We start from the raw sequence: 16,885 nt of genomic DNA on the forward strand, positions 1-16,885 counted from the left end.
CGCAGCACTGCAGGTGGGGTCTCACGAGAGCAGAGTAGGACAGGCCATCCAGCAGGACATCGCCATGCTTGGGATTGAAGACCATCCCTTCTCCATCCAGGGGCACTCCCTCATTTTAGAGCCTACACATGTCTCCCTGGATTGTCACTTATCCCTAATGCCAGCTGCCAAGAGCAAACCTGCTCACAGCTCACAGCTCTCTGCCCATGGTTGCAAAGGCGGGACAGAGACAGATGCTCTCCACAGCATTCGAGGGACAGACACCCTCCAGGGTCATCCCACACTGGTCAGCATCTCTACCAGACTGGTCTCCCAGTTCCCACACTTCCCCAAAGCCTTTAACTGCAAAGATGGGCAGGAGCTAGTCCCTCCTGCCTTGTTTCACACGATCACTTTCTGCGAGCAAAACCACCTTATTTTTTTCCCTTTTTGCCATCTACCTTTGCTGGACTGTATTCACAGTGTCTATCTAATTTGCTGTCTGAAGGCCAGGGTGTCACCTCTCCCTGCGTCCCCAAATCTCCCTGGTGATGCCCAAGCACCTTCATCAATGAGCACCTAAAAGTTAAACACCAGCAACAAAACAACAACAAAAAAAGGTCTTTATTTCAATGACCAGGAAGAAAATTTAATTCAAAGAGCAAAGATACTAATACAAACCCCGAAGGTGCTCTAAGCAAACGAGAGTGATCTGCATGAGTCCCTTCCCAAAGCAGCCAGGCAGATGTGGCTCTGGTGCCTGGCTCTCCCCCAGCATGGACATGGTGCAGACCCACGCTTCTCCCCTGCATCCCCTCTTGCTGGAGGGACCCGCAGCGGCCCAGGGAGCTCCCACACCTGGGGAACAGCAACTCGGGGGGTAGGTGAAGGGCTCAGGGCAGAGGGGGTCACTGGGTGAGCTCACATCGACCCTGCAGAAAGAAAGGCACTTCCCAAACTTCAGTGGTATCCTGCCACCTACATGCACCTGCCCCAGGACTGTGAGGCATCCCTCCATCACCTACCCCTGCCCACCCCGATCCAACATCCTGGGGATATAGCTCCTTGCGGGAGTCATGGTGTCCCAGAGACAGCAGCAAAGTGAGGGAGGACATGGCTCAAAGGTAGAGGAGCAAATCCAGCTGAGTAGTCCTCAGTCACCCTGCGCTCACTATGGTCCAGGCACTTTGCTGGAGAGGAGAGACCGAGATCTCTCGCTCCTGGAGAGAGCAGGACAGGGTAAGGCGGTGGCCGTGGGCAGGGATCTCTCCAGAGCTGTGCCCAGAGCCTCCTGCCCCAGGCTCAGCCCAGCAACACGTGCAGTAAGGAGCACTGTAGCCCCAGCCTGATTTTCTCTCCCGTACACATGTCCAACAGTCCACTGAGACCCTGGATGGGGTGCGGAGCCTTTGAGGGAAGCAGGGATAAAATTCTGGAAGCAATATTAATCCAGCGACTGAGTGGATGTCACTCCTAAAATTCAACCCAAAGCCACTGAAATTATGGATGGGAGACAAAAATCCCAACCCTTCAGGATTTCCACGGAGGAAAGCCTGGTCTGTCCAGGGGGATAGTCTTCCCTGTGTTTAGAGACAAGCAGCAGCCAGGCACTTGCAGACAGGCACTTGCTCCCCTGACACTGGGGGCTCACAGCCTTGGTCACTGGTCCTACTCCCTCCCCACCTCTCCAGGGGTTCGGCTCCCTTTGACTTCACTCTGTGCTCTTTTGGGGACCCTGAACTGCTCTGGGTCCCAAGTGCAAGGATCCGGCCTCAGATCAGATCCTGATTTTCTCCTGAGGAGGCAGAAAGTTCACAAGAAACACTGAACATGGGAAAATTGTACTAGTCAAGGAGCAGAAAGTCTCACAAAACCACTTCTACACTTAACTCCCTTGTACCATCGGCTCCTTCCAGGCCCCGGGTCCGACCCTGGAACCTGAACCCAGCCAGGCTCAGGAACAGCAGCCTCTGGGTGGGGGTAAAAGCACCAACACTACTGAATCCCCCCCTCCCACGGCACTTCATGGCAGTGGAGCCGGCAGTCGGGGAAGCGCCGGCAGGCTCCAGCACGGCTCCGGCCCAGGGAAGCAGCCGGTGAGCTCGGCACAGTGAACATGGCAGAGCACCGAGCACAGCGGTGGGAAGGGGACGTCCGGCCCCGGGCATGTTCTGAGAGCAGCACCTCCTCACTGTGTGGCCATGGAGGTGGTTATGAGCAGCACTGTGGGCTTCGGACTGTTTAATTCAACCTTTCTTCTTGTTTGAATAGAAACGAAGTCAAACTTGTAAGTGGAGGCAGAGCTGTCAGCTCCCAAGGCTGGGGGAAGCCATTGGGACCTCTCTGCCTCCCAGTGCCACCTCTCCCAAGCCTGAAAATCTGCTGCACAGAGCAGAACCATCTACCAAAAACCCTACGCTGTCCTTCAAAGAGGAAGAGGCAATCCTGGCACTCGGTCCCCTGCCCTAAGGAGAGTCCTCCTTGGTGCCGAAGCAGCTCAGCAAGTGACTTTGGTTCCCGAGACACAACCCAGCTTTCCATCCTGGTCCCCCCTCTGATGGCACAGCACAGCCATGTCACCAAGCAGCTCCCAGAGGTGGTGTGGACGGTGTAGTGTTGCTGCTGGTGCGGCACCGGCCCCACCGAGCCGGGCAGAGGGTGCCCAGCTCATCGCTAAGGTCACTTTCACAGGGGCTCAAACCACATGCAAAACCATGAAGCAACACATAGAGAGACCCAAGGGAGTGGAGGTCTCCCCTGCAGAGAGGGCCGGGGTTTGGGGGAGCTCAGATGCGGCCCCAGGGGCTGCGCTCAGGCAGCGGGAGCCCGGCGGGGGGCTGCTGCAGCAGGGCGGCGAGGATGCGCTGCAGCTGGGTGAGGCGGGCACGCAGCGACGTGCTGGAGAAGAGGTGCAGCTGGTGGGATGGGTCAAGGGGCAGGATGGAGATGAGCCACCAGCACCACGTCGGGCCATCTGCCAAAGCCTGGAGGGGAGAGAGGGAGAGACCCCCAGGTCAGGAACTGCAAAGTGAACGCGTGGTCTGCGGGCAGCATCGCGGATGGGAAACAGATGCTCTCGTCAGGATAGCAATGCCGGCTTTGGCTACGGTATTCCTCTGAACGGCCCTTTTGTCTGTGCGGGCTCAAAGCTGCTGCATAAACTAATTTAATTTCCAGACAAGCATTCCCCAGGGAGTCTCCAGACACAGATGTAACTGGGAAAAAGTCTATCCTAAAGAGATGAAGAAACATCTTGTGCGTTTCCTTGTTTAAGGCAATGCTTTTCATACACACAGGCCAAAACCTGTGTGGTCCGTGTCTTTTGGGGCATTTGCCCTACCATCACTCAGAGAGGCGAGGCGCAGGCCAGGCAGGCACAATCGCTGGGCAGTGCTTTTGTAAACTGGCTTTTTTGAAACCTGAGCCAAACTAAGAGGGAAATGCTCGATTCGGCTGAAGGAGGATGAGCTGGTTTGTAGCTTTGAGCACAGCGTTGATGCGGCCGCTGGCCAGGACAGCCTTAGCCTGGGACATTTTGTAATTTGGATTTGTAATGATCCAGGCAGGAAACACTTAAGATTAGAGGAGTGAAAATTATATTTTGGGCTTTTTTTTTTTCTCCAGAATCTGAATTTGGCAGAGCAATTTAATAAGCAAACTGGATGCTGCCCTCTTAGCTCCTCTCCTCTGGCCAGCTGTGGCTGTCTCAAAGGAACACGATGAGAAAGGAGATCACAGGGTTGCTGAGCTGTGGGGTTCGTTTCTTTACCCACTTGTTTGCGTTTTTTTCTCCCAAGGGTTTTCAAAGCCAGTCAGCTCAGTTTCTCGGTTCTCACTTAGGAAAAGACTCTGGGAAAGCTTTTAAAACTCAGTGCTCAGTTTCCAAGAACAGTTTACAACCACAAAGAAACATTAAATGGTTTAACAAACAAGCCCTACCATCTCTCTGAGTGAGAGATGCCCTAACTGGTAACAGGAGTGAAAAACAGGAATTGTTTTGCTCATCTTGGGGCTGAGCCAAGCAGGGCAGCAGGGTGGTTAGCGCAGGAACAGCGCAGCTTCAGAGGTTCTCCTGGTACCCTCTCTATTTAGAGCATCCCTTTCCTCGGGGCATTACCTGGATGTCCTCTTCCTTCTCCGGCAGCGGTCCGTGCTGCATCAAAATGTGCCTGGAGGCAAGGTCGCTGTGCTCACAGAACCGCTGAGCCAAGCGGTAGGTGCTTTCGTGCAGGCACTGCAGCTCCTGCAGCTCCTCCCCAGCCACCTGCGTGGAGGGAAGAGGAATGCTGAAGGTGGCCATGGGGAAGCCTTGTCCCACCACGGCGGGGGCTTTGGCCCTGGCCCTGTCCTCACCTTCTTGTCCTCCAGGTAGTCGATGTCGGCAGTGTTGTAGCCATCCCTGTGTCCTCGGCTCAGCACCCGGAACCGCTGCCTGCCGATGGTGTCCACCAAGGACCTCCCGTCCGCCAGCAGCTCGATCTGCCGAATCTCCAGCATACAGCCGTAGTCAGCAAAACTGGAGGGAGCCAGGGAGAGAACAGAGGGGCTGAGCTGGGGTACCAGTGGTGGGAGAGCTGCTTCTCCTAAAAGCACCACCACCAAGGAGGAAAAGGCCTAGGAACAAGTTGGCTGGGAGGGGGCAAATTCAGAGATTCATTCAACTCTGTTGAGCTACCACTTGCTGCTAAGAGGGCAGGGAATAGTGAGCACACTGTCCACGCTCCCTTGGATTTGCCTTATAACAAAATGACTTGGGCCCTTGTACTGCCCTGACATCCAGTGGTCCTGAAGACACCATCCATTGCAGAGACATCTTCCCAAAGCCCAGAAAATGTTATTTATCTCATTTCACTTGAACAGGACTAGAGCATGGGGAGGATATGTCATGTAAATACAGGTATTTAACAGAGTACTTGGGTTAGGAGCCTGGAGACTGAGCCCACCCAAGATCTGGAGGTGCCACCAGGAACACAAAGATGGCAACACTGCACCAAACAAAAGCCCATTCAGCCCAGTGTCCTCTCGTAGCTTGTTAAGGATAGAGTATGAGAAATATGGCAATATTGAAGTGCTCACTAAGAGGAGCTGGAGGACATGGCCAGGGAACCACGCAGCTCAGAGACATCCTGACCCAGCAGCTATTCCCAGATTGTTGTATTTACCAGCCACCACTGGCTCTGCCCAGCCCCAGCCCTGGCCCCATTCCTTGCCCGGACAGTGTGATGCCGGGAGGCAGCGAGATCCCATTTCACTCTGCTGTACGGGGAACACACCAGCTCTCTGCTGATTTTATCTGTGGGGGGCAGTGGGATAGGAAATTGCACCTTGTTCCTCCTCTCCAAACTACTCGGGATTTTAGACATTAGGGGCTGGGGCAGAGAGGGGCAAATCAGCCAGGGCGGAGGGAAGCCACCTTGCCCAGGAGCTCACCTTTTCCCATTCTCGTATATACACATGCCGAACCTCCTCGTGCCGGTCTCCTGGCACCGCCGGATCATGAGGCGGTAGCGAGGTTCAAAGACGTGCAGAGGGCAGGCGATGCCTGGGAAGGACATCGTGCATACGAAGATGGGGATGTTCTTGGTCAGGCTGAGGAACAGGAGGAGAGACCACTTTGAAACCTGCCAGAGCAAATCCCATCCCAAGCACTCTGCACCAGGTGTGTCCTTTACCCCAAGAAGTGATGCTCTAGATCAGAGCAACACCAAAGCTTCCACTTGGCTCACAAAGAGCCCAAAGACTGACTCTGCCCACAAAATAGCTCCTTGCAGAGACGCTCCCTCATCCCCAGGTGCCCCATGGGGCACGTTCACACCCACCCAGCACTGCTGTGACATGATCCTAGAAGTGGGACGAACATCACTTGAGCAGAACCAAGCCAGAGCAACGGTGTGTGGTGTGGCAGCCCCCTCGGAGCCCCTCCCGGCCCCCGTGCACACACACACACAAGCACACCGGAGCAGGTCCCTCTTACTTGGAGAGCTCTGCCATCTCAGCCCGGTGCAGCTCCCGGCGCTCGGCCAGCTGTGTGGGGAAGGTGGCCAGCATGATGTCCTGCAGCAGCACAGTGGGGCTGTAGCTTCCAGCCTTCAGGTACTAAAAGAAATTAGACCCAGAAATAGATTGGAGAAGAGCAGGGAGGGGGAGCCCTGAGGCCCTGTTGGGGTCTGAATGAATCACTCCCACTTTTATTGGAGCTGAGGGCAATTTTAGATCAGAGAAAGTCAGGGATAAAACCTATCGGGGGATGTCAAGCCATCTAGCAGGACGGATGTCAGCTCCACCGAGACCTGCAGATGCGGCTCAGACCCAGGGCCCGTCCAGCACAGTGTCCTGTCTCTGACAGTGATGCAGTCCTTGTATGACAACCTAATTTCCCCGATGGTCTCGTCCGAATCCCTTTTCATTAAAGATTAAATCAAATCTCCAGGGTAGCAGGTTTTCCATCCATTTCCATTTTTAAAAGTAATTAGCATTCGCTTCTTTCTTTCTCTCTCTCTCTCTCCTTCTCAGTCCTGTTTACAATCTCACTAAATCGCTGTGGCATCTCGTGGAAACGAATCTCTTGATTCTAATTATCAACTGTCTGGTCATTCCCACATGAGCGGAGCCGACACCGCTGTGCCAGGGAGCTGCTGACATAAGAGCATCGCACCTTCCCATCCCAGCCCTGGGCACGCTGCTGGTGCCCGGCTCTCCCCCGGCTCCCTTCCCTGGGACTCGTGCCCTCACCTCTCTCAGGCTCTGTTTGCAGAGGGGGCAGTTGGGCCGGTGGTCCAGGCAGCGTTCGAGGCACTCCTTGCAGAAGGTGTGCCCGCACGGCGTCGTCACTGGCTCGAAGAACATCCTGCAAAGGGACTAAAGTCAACGGACCGCAGAGAGTGACGTCGGAGAAGGAGCACAGGTAAGACCAGCAGAGAAGAGACTTAACAGAGCCTCTGCTCACAGTGGGTGCCCTCAAAGCTGTCGTTCCCAAGGCCTGGCTCAGCATCCTGGTTTGGAAACCCCGGCTGGTCTCAGCCCCATGGCAGGGGGTCCCCCAAAGCACTCTGCAGAGGCCCAGGCTGATGCTGCAAAGGTCTAGTAGGACAGGGCAGGCGAAGCCATGCACACAGCTGCTGGCTATCCCCAGCCTTGCACCTGCATCTTCCTTGAACCACCTTGCTGAGAGCAAGAGATTTTGCTGCCAGTAGGAACAAGACATTTCCCATGTCCCCTACGATTTCAAGAGGAATCTGCTGCCTTCATCAGCCTTCTGCACTGAAGACAGCAATGCTGCAGGGATGTGACACCACAGAAAGCCATGTCACACTGTGTCTTCCACGCCCTGGCAGCCCATGGCTATGCAACTCGCCTTCACTAAAGCTGCATTGGCTAAGCTTTGCTCATAACTCCTGTTAATTACATGTAAAGGTTCCTAACTAGCTTACTCTTTTAAGTAGAAGTCTGGGCTCAGGCTGTCGGACTTGCACAATGATGTACAATGAGAACTGCCACAGGCCTGAGCTCTGCTCCCCATCCCTGCAAGGTCCCTGCAGACCCCCTCAGCACCCACATGGCACCCCTTGGTCCTGGCAGGGCTGAGGTCCCACACACCCAGAGGTGTGTAGCCCAAAAGGCAGTGAGGGAAAGTGCCTCCTTCTCCCCTGGCTCTGGGAGCAGAGCCAGCAGCAAGCACTCGGGTTGCTCACGGGGGGCTCCAGGATCAGAAATGAAATGAAAGACTCAAGAAAGTCCTACTCAGCACTGAGCCCCGACTCCTCCTGAACATTACATCTCCCTGTTCTCACAAGAGACCTAAATTCACCTAATCTGGACCAGATACAGCCTTAATCTCTCCCTCCGCTCTGTCATTCCCCTGTGCCATGCCCAGACGTGGAAAAAGCCGCCACACAGGAGACCTTGACCGTCTCTCACGTCCCGTGGTGCAACACCCAGCCCTCTGCGAGCAGCTGCTTGCACAACTGCTCAAGGTCCTGAGACACCAGAAATAACAGCCTGGTTTCAGCATGCTCTGTGGCAGCACCCAGCCCTTCCCCGGCCGAGCCAGAAGACAGACATAGGCTCCACCTGGTCCCCTCTTCCATCTCCAGGCACAGAGCTCAGAAATGCTCCTCTCTGGGTTTGCAATACCCCTGCTGCTGCTCATGGTATTTCCCTGGGGCAACACCCTCCTGTTCCAGCCTGTGGTTACAAAGGGCAACCACCGCTTTCAGTCTTTGACCCCGCCGAACATCCCCACCTCCACACCGATGTCCCAAGCGATATAGACCTAACGATGCTGCGCCCTGAGACAGAGTGATCTGAGCTCTTACAGCCTGGCAGGGCAAAGCATGCCCCTGTCCTTATCTGCTATCTCTACTGAAACCTGTGTTTCATCACTACTGGGGATGCAGTTTGCTATTAAGATGTGAAAAAAGATCCACACCAGGAAAGAAAACCCAGCAGGTGCTAATTCTTCATCCTAAAAGCTCTCCCGCCGGAGAACTCACCGAATGCAGAGGGAACACTCCAAGTCAGATACGCTCAGCAGCTCCCCGAGGCATGTCTGGGTACCCTTTGCTGCTGCTGTTTCCTCTTCGTTATCTAGTGGCAAAAGAGAAGGAAAGTGAAGACGACCCCCCCATTTCAATACTGAAAATTAATCTTCGCTTTCTGACCTTGTTCTGAGGTGTAAGTAGTTAGCTGCTACCCAAAGTGCTTGGAAGGTTAAAACAAAACCACTAGGAAATGTGACGTAAACCCCCCTATTGACCCATCCATGTTCACCCACAGCTTTTCCATCAGTGGGTCTCATGGTTGGCAGAGGTAGGTGGTATCTCCCTACCTCCTTTTGCAGGCAGGGAAACTGAGGCACTAGGAGGTGAAGTGGCCTAGGAAGCTCCCAGATGGAGGTCTCTGGAGTCCTGCCACGAGGCATCATCACTGCCTTACACAAACCCACATACGTGGAAGCCAGCTGGCTGGACACTGATGGCAAGTTCATGCCAACGGAGGTGCCGCTGTGTACCTTGCAAGGGAATTTAAGTTCTGATCTAAAACCCACGGGAACCAAAGGAAGCCTCCCCCTGGCTCCACACAGGGAACAAGGGAAGTCTGGCTTTAGCAAGAGCTTTTCACCAAGTGAGACCCAAAGCTCAACCCAGGAAGGTCAGATCCTCCTCACATGCATGAGAAGCAGCAAATGTGCCGGCCAGCGCTGCCCCGTCAGGTGCCCCTGCGATCTCTGCTCGCTGAGCTGGCACACAGCACAAACACTAAGTTTTCAGGACCAAAATGGATTTTAAACAAGTATTTTCCATGAGATGAGATTTTGGTACCTTTGATGACACTCACCCACCACCTGCCGGCCCTGCCTCTCTGCTGGAGTCTCTGGTTCCTGCCGTCGCCCCGGCTGGGAAAGGGTGGCTGTCCCCTGGCCGTGCTCAGACCCGGTGTCTCCTCTGCCATCCACCAGCTCTTCCCCCTGATCCTAGACACAGAAGAGACAAAATCAAGCCCAAAACCTCTTCACCCTTTGAATACAGTGCCCCATCTACCCCACCGAGCCCGATGGCACCGGGAGTTTTTCCGGTGTGTTGATGCATATTAACATCTTGCATCTGTGGGACAGCAGGTGAGCGTGGCCTTCACAGACATCCCTGCTCATCTCATGGTTAAAACATGGGTTTACTCTGTCCAGATGTACCACCTGGTATTCGGGTGTATCTGAGCCCATTTTCTCTGATTTCCCCCTCTCTCCAAACCTGCCAAATTTATCTATAGAAGGCAAAGAACAAAAGACAACATTCCTTAATAGCTGCTAATGGTTTGAACGGTTCTCAAGTGTGGGGTTTGGATTTTAAAAAACACTAAAACTGACATTTTCTTTTTTTTTTTCCTGAATGTAGTGTGACTTGAGTATTTTAAACACAATGAGAGTCTAAACTCTTACCAGAAGTATTGCAAAATAAGACTGGGAGAGGAGAATGGAGGCAGAAAGAGCCTCCTCTGTTTCCCCAGTGCCCGCAGCATCAGCTCCGATGGTGTCTTTACTCTCCCACCCTCCACTACCCACAGCTTCTCATCCCAGCACACAACCACATGCACATGGCTATGGTCCTGCACAGCCTCCCCTTATCACGCCTCCTTTCCCATCACTGGAAAACCCCAATTTGGGATGTCCCAGAGGGACATTGTGTCCCATTGCAGACTCAGATCTCTCACCTGAGCTTGTGCAGAAGACAATGGGAGCGCAGGGCTCCCTCCATCGACCTGGGGACCAGTCAAGCCCCAGTGAGCATCATCTGGGAGTGCAGCAGCTGTGCTTGGCTGAGGAGCATCCTCCCGCATGAGGATCTGCAAGGAGAAAGTGGGGCTCAGGGGGTGCTGGGAGAAGGAAGCAGGGAAGTGGGTGGGCTGCCAGGCTCCCTCCTTCCCCAGAGCAGCCTCCTGCTCACCACAGGGCACGTTGGGGTTCCTTGTTTCAGCGTTGGCTGAGCTCTCTGTCAAACAAATGCCTTGGCAGTGCGTAAGGAAGAAAGCAGCACGAGGCAGCGAACAAAACGGTGTATTTCAAGGGGTGGGACCCATGTTCTCCAGCACCCACAAAGAGCAGGAAGGGAGTGAGCTGTGGAGGGTACAAGGTTGTTTGCCGTTCCCCTGCCCTTTCCCTCCTCAAGGGCAAGTGTCCATTCATGGCATGAAGTCCCCATGCCAGGGACACTGCCAGAGGCCTCACCGGTGATGGTGATTTTGGTACACAGGTGGGTGCTGGCCTGAAATCATCTGCAGAAAAGACATTGACTCTCCAGTGGCAGCTTTCAGCTGGCTGCTTTGCCTTGGGTGACTAGTGATGCTGCCTCAAAGCCCACCTCATGCCATGCCAGCATCTAAACACTGCAAAACCTGAGACTTGAAGATATGGACTGAGGAAGGGGAGTTTTCTTCATGCGTGAACCTGCATTGGAGCAATGGGAAGGCTTTTGGACCAGGACTTAGCTTCACTTGATCCCAGTGCTGACCAGAGCAGCGCAATTGTGATGGACACGAGTCCTTCAGAGGACAAGGGCATCTCCCTGTGTGATCAGAGGGCACAGGACCCCGCCACGGTACAGCCCACACACCTTCTCCATCTCTCTCCGAGCAGGATGAAAATGAGGACTGAGCGTCAGGCAGTGCTCCCACGCCAGCAGGGCTTCAGCTCTCTGTCCCATCTCCAGAAGCACCTTCCCTTTCCTGAAGAAGCCCTGCAGAGCAGAAAAACCCACGGTGACTACAACAGTGACCAGCTGAGCACATGGCCCTTCAGCTTCCATGCGAGCCCCGAGGGAACCTCCCTCCAGCCTCCTGCCTGCTCCCATCCCAGGCCAAAGCACCCGGACACGTCGCTGCTACCACGCTCAGACCTGTCCTCTCTGCCCACCAGGTCCACCCGCAGCCAGGTACCCACGGAACAGGACTGCAGTTGCAAAAGCCAAGCCAACAAACTCTACAGAGACCTAGGGAAGGAGGCAGGGGCGTCTGCCTCCGAAGCTGCAAAACTAGTGCCAACGAGCGCTTCACAAACCAGCAAGCGAGCTCCCAGGGGTGATTTCTCCAAGGGCAGCTCAGCCTCTGGCCAACACTCCCCTGAGCCCCTGGCTGCGATCCCGCGCACCAGCACAGCGACGTGCCCTGCGCGCCAGCCAGGACAGACGCGGCCCTGGACCTCTCCTGTTAGCACAACGCAGCGATCGCAGCCTGGATTGGGGCTGGCAAGCGTATTTGTGAGCAGGATGAATGCAATGGCTAGGAGGACTCAGGGAAGGGGAGGAACTGCTCCCAGACAGTGAGATTTGACTCCAAGCGCGGTCGGACCTGCCCTCTGCTCACCTCGTGCTCTCCAGGCTCAGCCCTGCACACGGTGTCCAGGTCCTCCAGTGCCTGCACGTGCTGCCCCAGCGCTGCCAACGCCTCTGCCCGGCACAGCCGCAGGGAGCTGGCGTCCGGGGCTGGAAAGGGAAAGGTCGTCACTTGTGTGATGAGTCCGTGCACGGTGAGGTAGCGGGGCTGGATGGGGCCGGGGAGATGCCACCGTGGTGGGACAGCCCCTGCGCCGCTGCCTCGCACCAAGCACAGCCAGCTCCTGCACTCCTCTTCAGCAGAAGTCACTGGCCTCGTAAGTCTGTGCAAGGAAGTGATTTTCCCTAAATATCTAGTTTTAAATTCTCTGAGGCTCTTCCCTTCATTTTTAGCCATCTCCCCTGAAAACCCTCAGCCAAGGAGCCCCACCACTGCCTTGGGGCTCAGCTTCAGCACTTAACGGCTCAGCCACGCTGGGATCTGGGCTCTCATCCATCCTTCTGGGATGCAGCAAAAAGGCAGTACCACACACGCATTCCCTACGGGGGCTGCTGCCACGGGAAGCTCTGCGACGTGATTCACCCAGCACAGCCACAATAACACGTTACCTAACGAGCCTGCAGCTGCAGAGACCTGTGATCCTAAAACACCGGGGAGCCTCCTGGACCCACCTGGCTGCCACCGGCCTCCCAGGGCAGAGGGGAGACTGGGGGGGTGCAAGGATCTGCCCCCGCCATGTGACTTGGAGTTTCCAAGTATGAAAAAGGCTGAGATTTCCAAAATAGAGGAAGGGAACTGGGCACCCAGTTCCTCGTCAGTGAGATGTCACTGATGGGATCTCAGTAGTAGGGGGGACCCAGCTCCTGCGGGTGCTGCTGGCCGTGACACCCCAAGTGTGCTGGGCACCCCACGCGCCCAGCACTGCCTGCTCCTAAATAACAGGCAGTGAGACACTCTTCTCTCCTGCCTCAAGGAAACCCCGTAAAGACCTTCCCTTCTACCAGCACTGCCAGCAGGGGAATCGGGGTGGGGGATGTCAGGGAGTATGAGCAAGCAGCACCCCGAAAGCCCACACTCATGGAGTAACCAGGTGTGGTAACGTTTGTGGGTTTGACCCGCAGAGATTCCCAGACCCACCCCGTTATATCACAGCTTGCCATGGAGGTGACCTACATCCAGTGCCTGCTGGCTTTCCAGCTAAGGTAACAGGTCTGTGCAGCCAGCCCTGCGTCCCCTCCCCTCTGAGCATCACCAGACGGCTGCAGAGGGCTGGAGTCGGGGACCCACTGCTCCCTGGTCCCTCTGAGGAGGCCTCCAGTGTCACACAGGTGCCCGCTGGCTCCCAGCTCCCCGTGGGACAATGGTAAGGCCAGTATGGGCAGCACGTGTGGTGGCCCTGCAGGATGCTGGCTCTGAGGCCATCCTTGCATCATAAATTAGGCACCATTCGCAGGCACTGGTGCTGCATTCACTGTGGCAAAGGGGAGCTGGCAGCATCACCTTGCTGAAGGGCCAGCAGCTCCCTCTGGGGTGAGCCGGGTCCAGGGGGCCGGCCAGCAGCCAACTGGCGATCACCGGGAGACCTGCCCAGGCACCCACTGATCCGCCCCGGCATCCACCACATCTTATGGTGGAGGAGGAAGCTCTGCCATGGCTATCACCTTCTTTTGTCCCCATGCCCAGCGTGGAGCACAGGGTGACCTTGTTCACCACCTGGGGCTCAAGGTGCCACCGTAACCCAGAGAAGAGCAGAGAGCCCAGTCCCAGCCGCTCCGGCACCACGGCTGCACTGAGCTGTGCAGCAGAGCAACACCTGATCCCTCAGAGCTTATTTTCATTTATAATGTTAGCCAGGTCCTTAGGGCTCAAATCAGGAAACGTGGGAACTTGCTCTTGGTACCGTCCCTCAAGCACGCATCCAGAGGTGAACTGTGCCAGCCCCTAACAACAGGTAGAGACGAACAAATGGGTACAAAGTCTAGAGGATTATTTTCCACATGGGCAAACCCATTTGAACATTTGCACAGCCCAGCAATAAAGCAACTGACTTGGAGAAAACAAGATGTGCAAAATGGGGCTATGAATTCTGCATTTCTCTTCTGCTGCAGCTATTTTTGATCTATGATATCAATGGACATTTGGGACCTAAGCCAGCTGGCGGCCCCGGCTGCTGCTGAGTGACTGATAGCTCTCCCCAGCCTCCCGGCTCCACGCGTGTCGGGAGCCTCCTGTTTTACACGCTACAGTACATTTTTTTTTTGTTCACTTAGAAAAACAAAAGATAACAAGTTGACAATTTATTTTCTCCCAAGCAAAGAGAGCTGCTCTGCGCGCTGGGCTGAGTGGGGCACTGCAAACTGGCCCATTGTGTGACACTGACCCACAAAAAAAACCCATTCTCGTGGGCTGGATATCAGCAGTTATGTCTGAAAGCAAAGGGGAGCCCGTAAGTTGTGCAGCCTGGAAGTGGTCTGCAGGAGCTGGAAAACATGTCCCGAAAGCACCACCCACATGGCTGAGCCCCAGCACCACCAGCAAGCGCAGGTTTACGGGAGCTGCGGCTGTGATTGCAATTTCCTCGTTGCCCTAAGCCGGACTTCCCCTGTCCTTCGGGGAACGGAGCGTGCAGGGAAGACCGAGGACAGAGCTTGTCTTTATACTCACAGAGGCTTTTTACAAAGAGATATATAATTGTACACCCCAATCAGACAAAGCCTGGCAATAAGGCCAGCAGGACTAGAGAACCACGCACGTGCATTTGCACTGAAGGACGGGTGCGCAGGGCAGGAGCCGGACGCCTCGGGAGGTTGCATAAAGGGACCTGCTTTCTGCTGCCAGCACCAGGACTGGCCGGTTCCAGGCATACCCTGAACCTCTGGCACTTGTGTCGCAGTAGGCGATGAATAAGTGTCTGCGCCGCAGGAGAGCTGAGTGCTGTCATAGAAACGCCGGTGGAGAAAGGACCTTCTGCCTCCGCCGCCCCAACCCCCTGCTCCAGACGCATTGTATAACCCCTTTTATTTAAGCATTACTCTCCAAGAAATCCACTTACAGCCACACATTAAAGCAGATCAACCCCTCTGGGTCCGATCCTGACCCTGCAGGCAAATGTCTCGCCAGAGCCGGTTGCAAAAGTGGTGTGGGGGGGGGGGACACATAACACCCTGCCCTGCGCAGGAGGGCTGGCACAGGAGCTCGGCCAAGGCTGTGTCCTCGCCAGGCTCTGGGGGTGAGGACATGTCTGTCCCAGGCTGGAAAAGTCCCAACAGCTTTACATAATGGCCACCCCCTCCGGGCAGAGCTCTTCCTATGACCCTGAAATATTGCCGGGCAGCAAGATGCAAGCAGCTGTTTGCAGCTCTTTCCTCCCCGGCCGCTCGTTAAGGCCAGCAGCGTGTGTGCCGTGGGACACAGGCTGCGCACCCTGCCCTGCCCGCGGCCCCGGCAGCCGGGATGAGCGGGGGGGCGAGCCCCGCCACCCGCCCCCTCCCATCACCCCGGGACACCTGCGGACACGGGAGAAATGCCGAACAGCTGGATCCCCCCTTCCCATCCCCATCCCCAGCCTTGCCTTTCCAACACTCCCACCTTCCCAGCTCTGCACCGTGCAGGCTCGGAGGGCGCCGCGGCGCTGGGCCAGTGACCCACATTGGTACCCGCCTGCCCCAACCCCGCACCCTGCGCATCCCCGTCCCGCTGCAGGGCCCTGGCCCCCAGCACCCCCAGCCCGCCCCGCCAGCCCCTCGGGCCCCGGGGTGCTTACCCAGCTCGACCCCTTTCTGAGCCGTCCTCAGCGCTTCCCGGGGGTCCCCACGGGTGAGGCAGTCCCGGACACGGGCTGCCAGCCCGGCCAGCCCGCTCTCCAGCCCCACGCATTTCTCCAGGAGGCCGCAGAGCACCACGTTGCACCTCGCCGCCCCGCCGCCCAGCAGCTTCAGCCTCTCCTGGCACAGGGGGCAGCGGGAGGGCACGGCCCCCCCGAGGCACGGCTTGCAGAAGGAGTGACCGCAGGACACGGTCACCGGCTCCCAGAGGAGGAGGAGGCAGGAGGGGCAGCGCAGCATGTCCAAGCCCCCGCTCCCGGGGCCGAGGGGCTGCCGGGGGGGGCAGGACGGGCTGGGGGTGCCGCGGCTCATCGCTGCCGCCGCCGAGGGGGAGCTGCCCGTAGTGCCGGCGCTGCCCGCACAGCCCGCCCGCCGCCGGGGCCCCGTGCACGGCCCCGCCCCGCTCCGCTCAGCCCATCCTCCCCTGCGCTCCCGGCACGGCGCGTCCCCTCCCGGCCCGCCGGGGCAGGACCCCCCCTCCTAGCCGAAGCGGCGGGGGGCGCCGGTGGCGGAGCTGCCGGAGCCGCCATTGGCTGCCGCCCCGCCCCGCCCCGGCCGCGTTTCGTAACGGGACCGGGGGCGGCACCGGGCGGGCACCGGGCTGGGGGTACCGCGGCGTGGGGTCGGGCACGGGGGTGTTGGGGGGGGCTCTGGTACCGATCCCGGGAGCGGGGCGCGGGGGTGTTGGGGGGCTCCAGAGCAGCCGGGGTGCGGGGTAAAGTCGGGGCACTCGAGCGTGAAGCCGTGTGGGGGGTGCTGGGGAGCTCCGCGGACCAGCTGGGTGCAGGGTCCCCGGGGGATCTGGGGCACTCTGAAGGGCGATCAGGGTGCAAAGTGCTGGGGGATGTTTTGGGGTGCCCCAGAGTGGGGCCAGCGCACTTTGGAGCCAGCCCATGGTGTGGGCTGCCTGGGGTACCTGGGGTGCTGCCCCCCCACAAGGCCTGGGGGACACAGGGTGCTCTGGGACGGGGACAGGAGGGTGGGATGCTCCAGAGCAGCTGGGGCACGGGATACCTGGGGCGCGGGGTGCCTGAGCTAGCTGAGGCTCTCCAGAGCAGGGCTGGGGTGCAGGCTGTTGTGGTGCTCCAGAGCAGCCGGGGCTGGTGAGGCTGGGGCACACCAAGCACCCCTTCACAGACCCCACCATGCAGACCTGTTGTGGCAGGATTTTTGGGGGGAACAAGGTATCCCTCCAATGTAAAAGGGAAACTGCATCTCCCTCAGATGCTCTACTTATCCAGAATTGAATGCGTTCAGAC

General features: G+C 57.1%; 1 protein-coding gene across 1 annotated transcript; it reads right to left on the minus strand.

Moving 5' to 3' along the window:
- Positions 1-585: 585 nt before the first annotated feature.
- On the minus strand, positions 586-16,098 carry LOC137667783 (LON peptidase N-terminal domain and RING finger protein 1-like). The gene is made up of 12 exons (XM_068408864.1): positions 15,566-16,098; positions 11,833-11,951; positions 11,085-11,207; positions 10,186-10,317; positions 9,316-9,451; positions 8,472-8,565; positions 6,712-6,826; positions 5,954-6,075; positions 5,410-5,568; positions 4,333-4,495; positions 4,097-4,243; positions 586-2,963 (listed from the first exon to the last, which is right to left on the minus strand). Exons 1-12 carry the CDS (start codon positions 15,936-15,938, stop codon positions 2,766-2,768), a joined length of 1,881 nt encoding a protein of 626 aa, XP_068264965.1. The 5' UTR covers positions 15,939-16,098; the 3' UTR covers positions 586-2,765.
- Positions 16,099-16,885: the final 787 nt, after the last annotated feature.

Source organism: Nyctibius grandis, chromosome 10, assembly GCF_013368605.1.
Source record: "Nyctibius grandis isolate bNycGra1 chromosome 10, bNycGra1.pri, whole genome shotgun sequence".
In the NCBI taxonomy this organism is placed as follows: Eukaryota; Metazoa; Chordata; class Aves; order Nyctibiiformes; family Nyctibiidae; genus Nyctibius; species Nyctibius grandis.

Coding starts and splice junctions, on each gene's coding strand:
- LOC137667783 (XM_068408864.1), bottom strand. CDS start 15,938: ATGAGCCGCGGCACCCCCAGCCCGTCCTGCCCCCCCCGGCAGCCCCTC. Junction 11,208..11,832: donor CTGAGCCTGGAGAGCACGAG/GTGAGCAGAGGG, acceptor TCTGCTCTGCAG/GGCTTCTTCAGGAAAGGGAA. Junction 10,318..11,084: donor CTCGGAGAGAGATGGAGAAG/GTGTGTGGGCTG, acceptor TTCTCCTTGCAG/ATCCTCATGCGGGAGGATGC.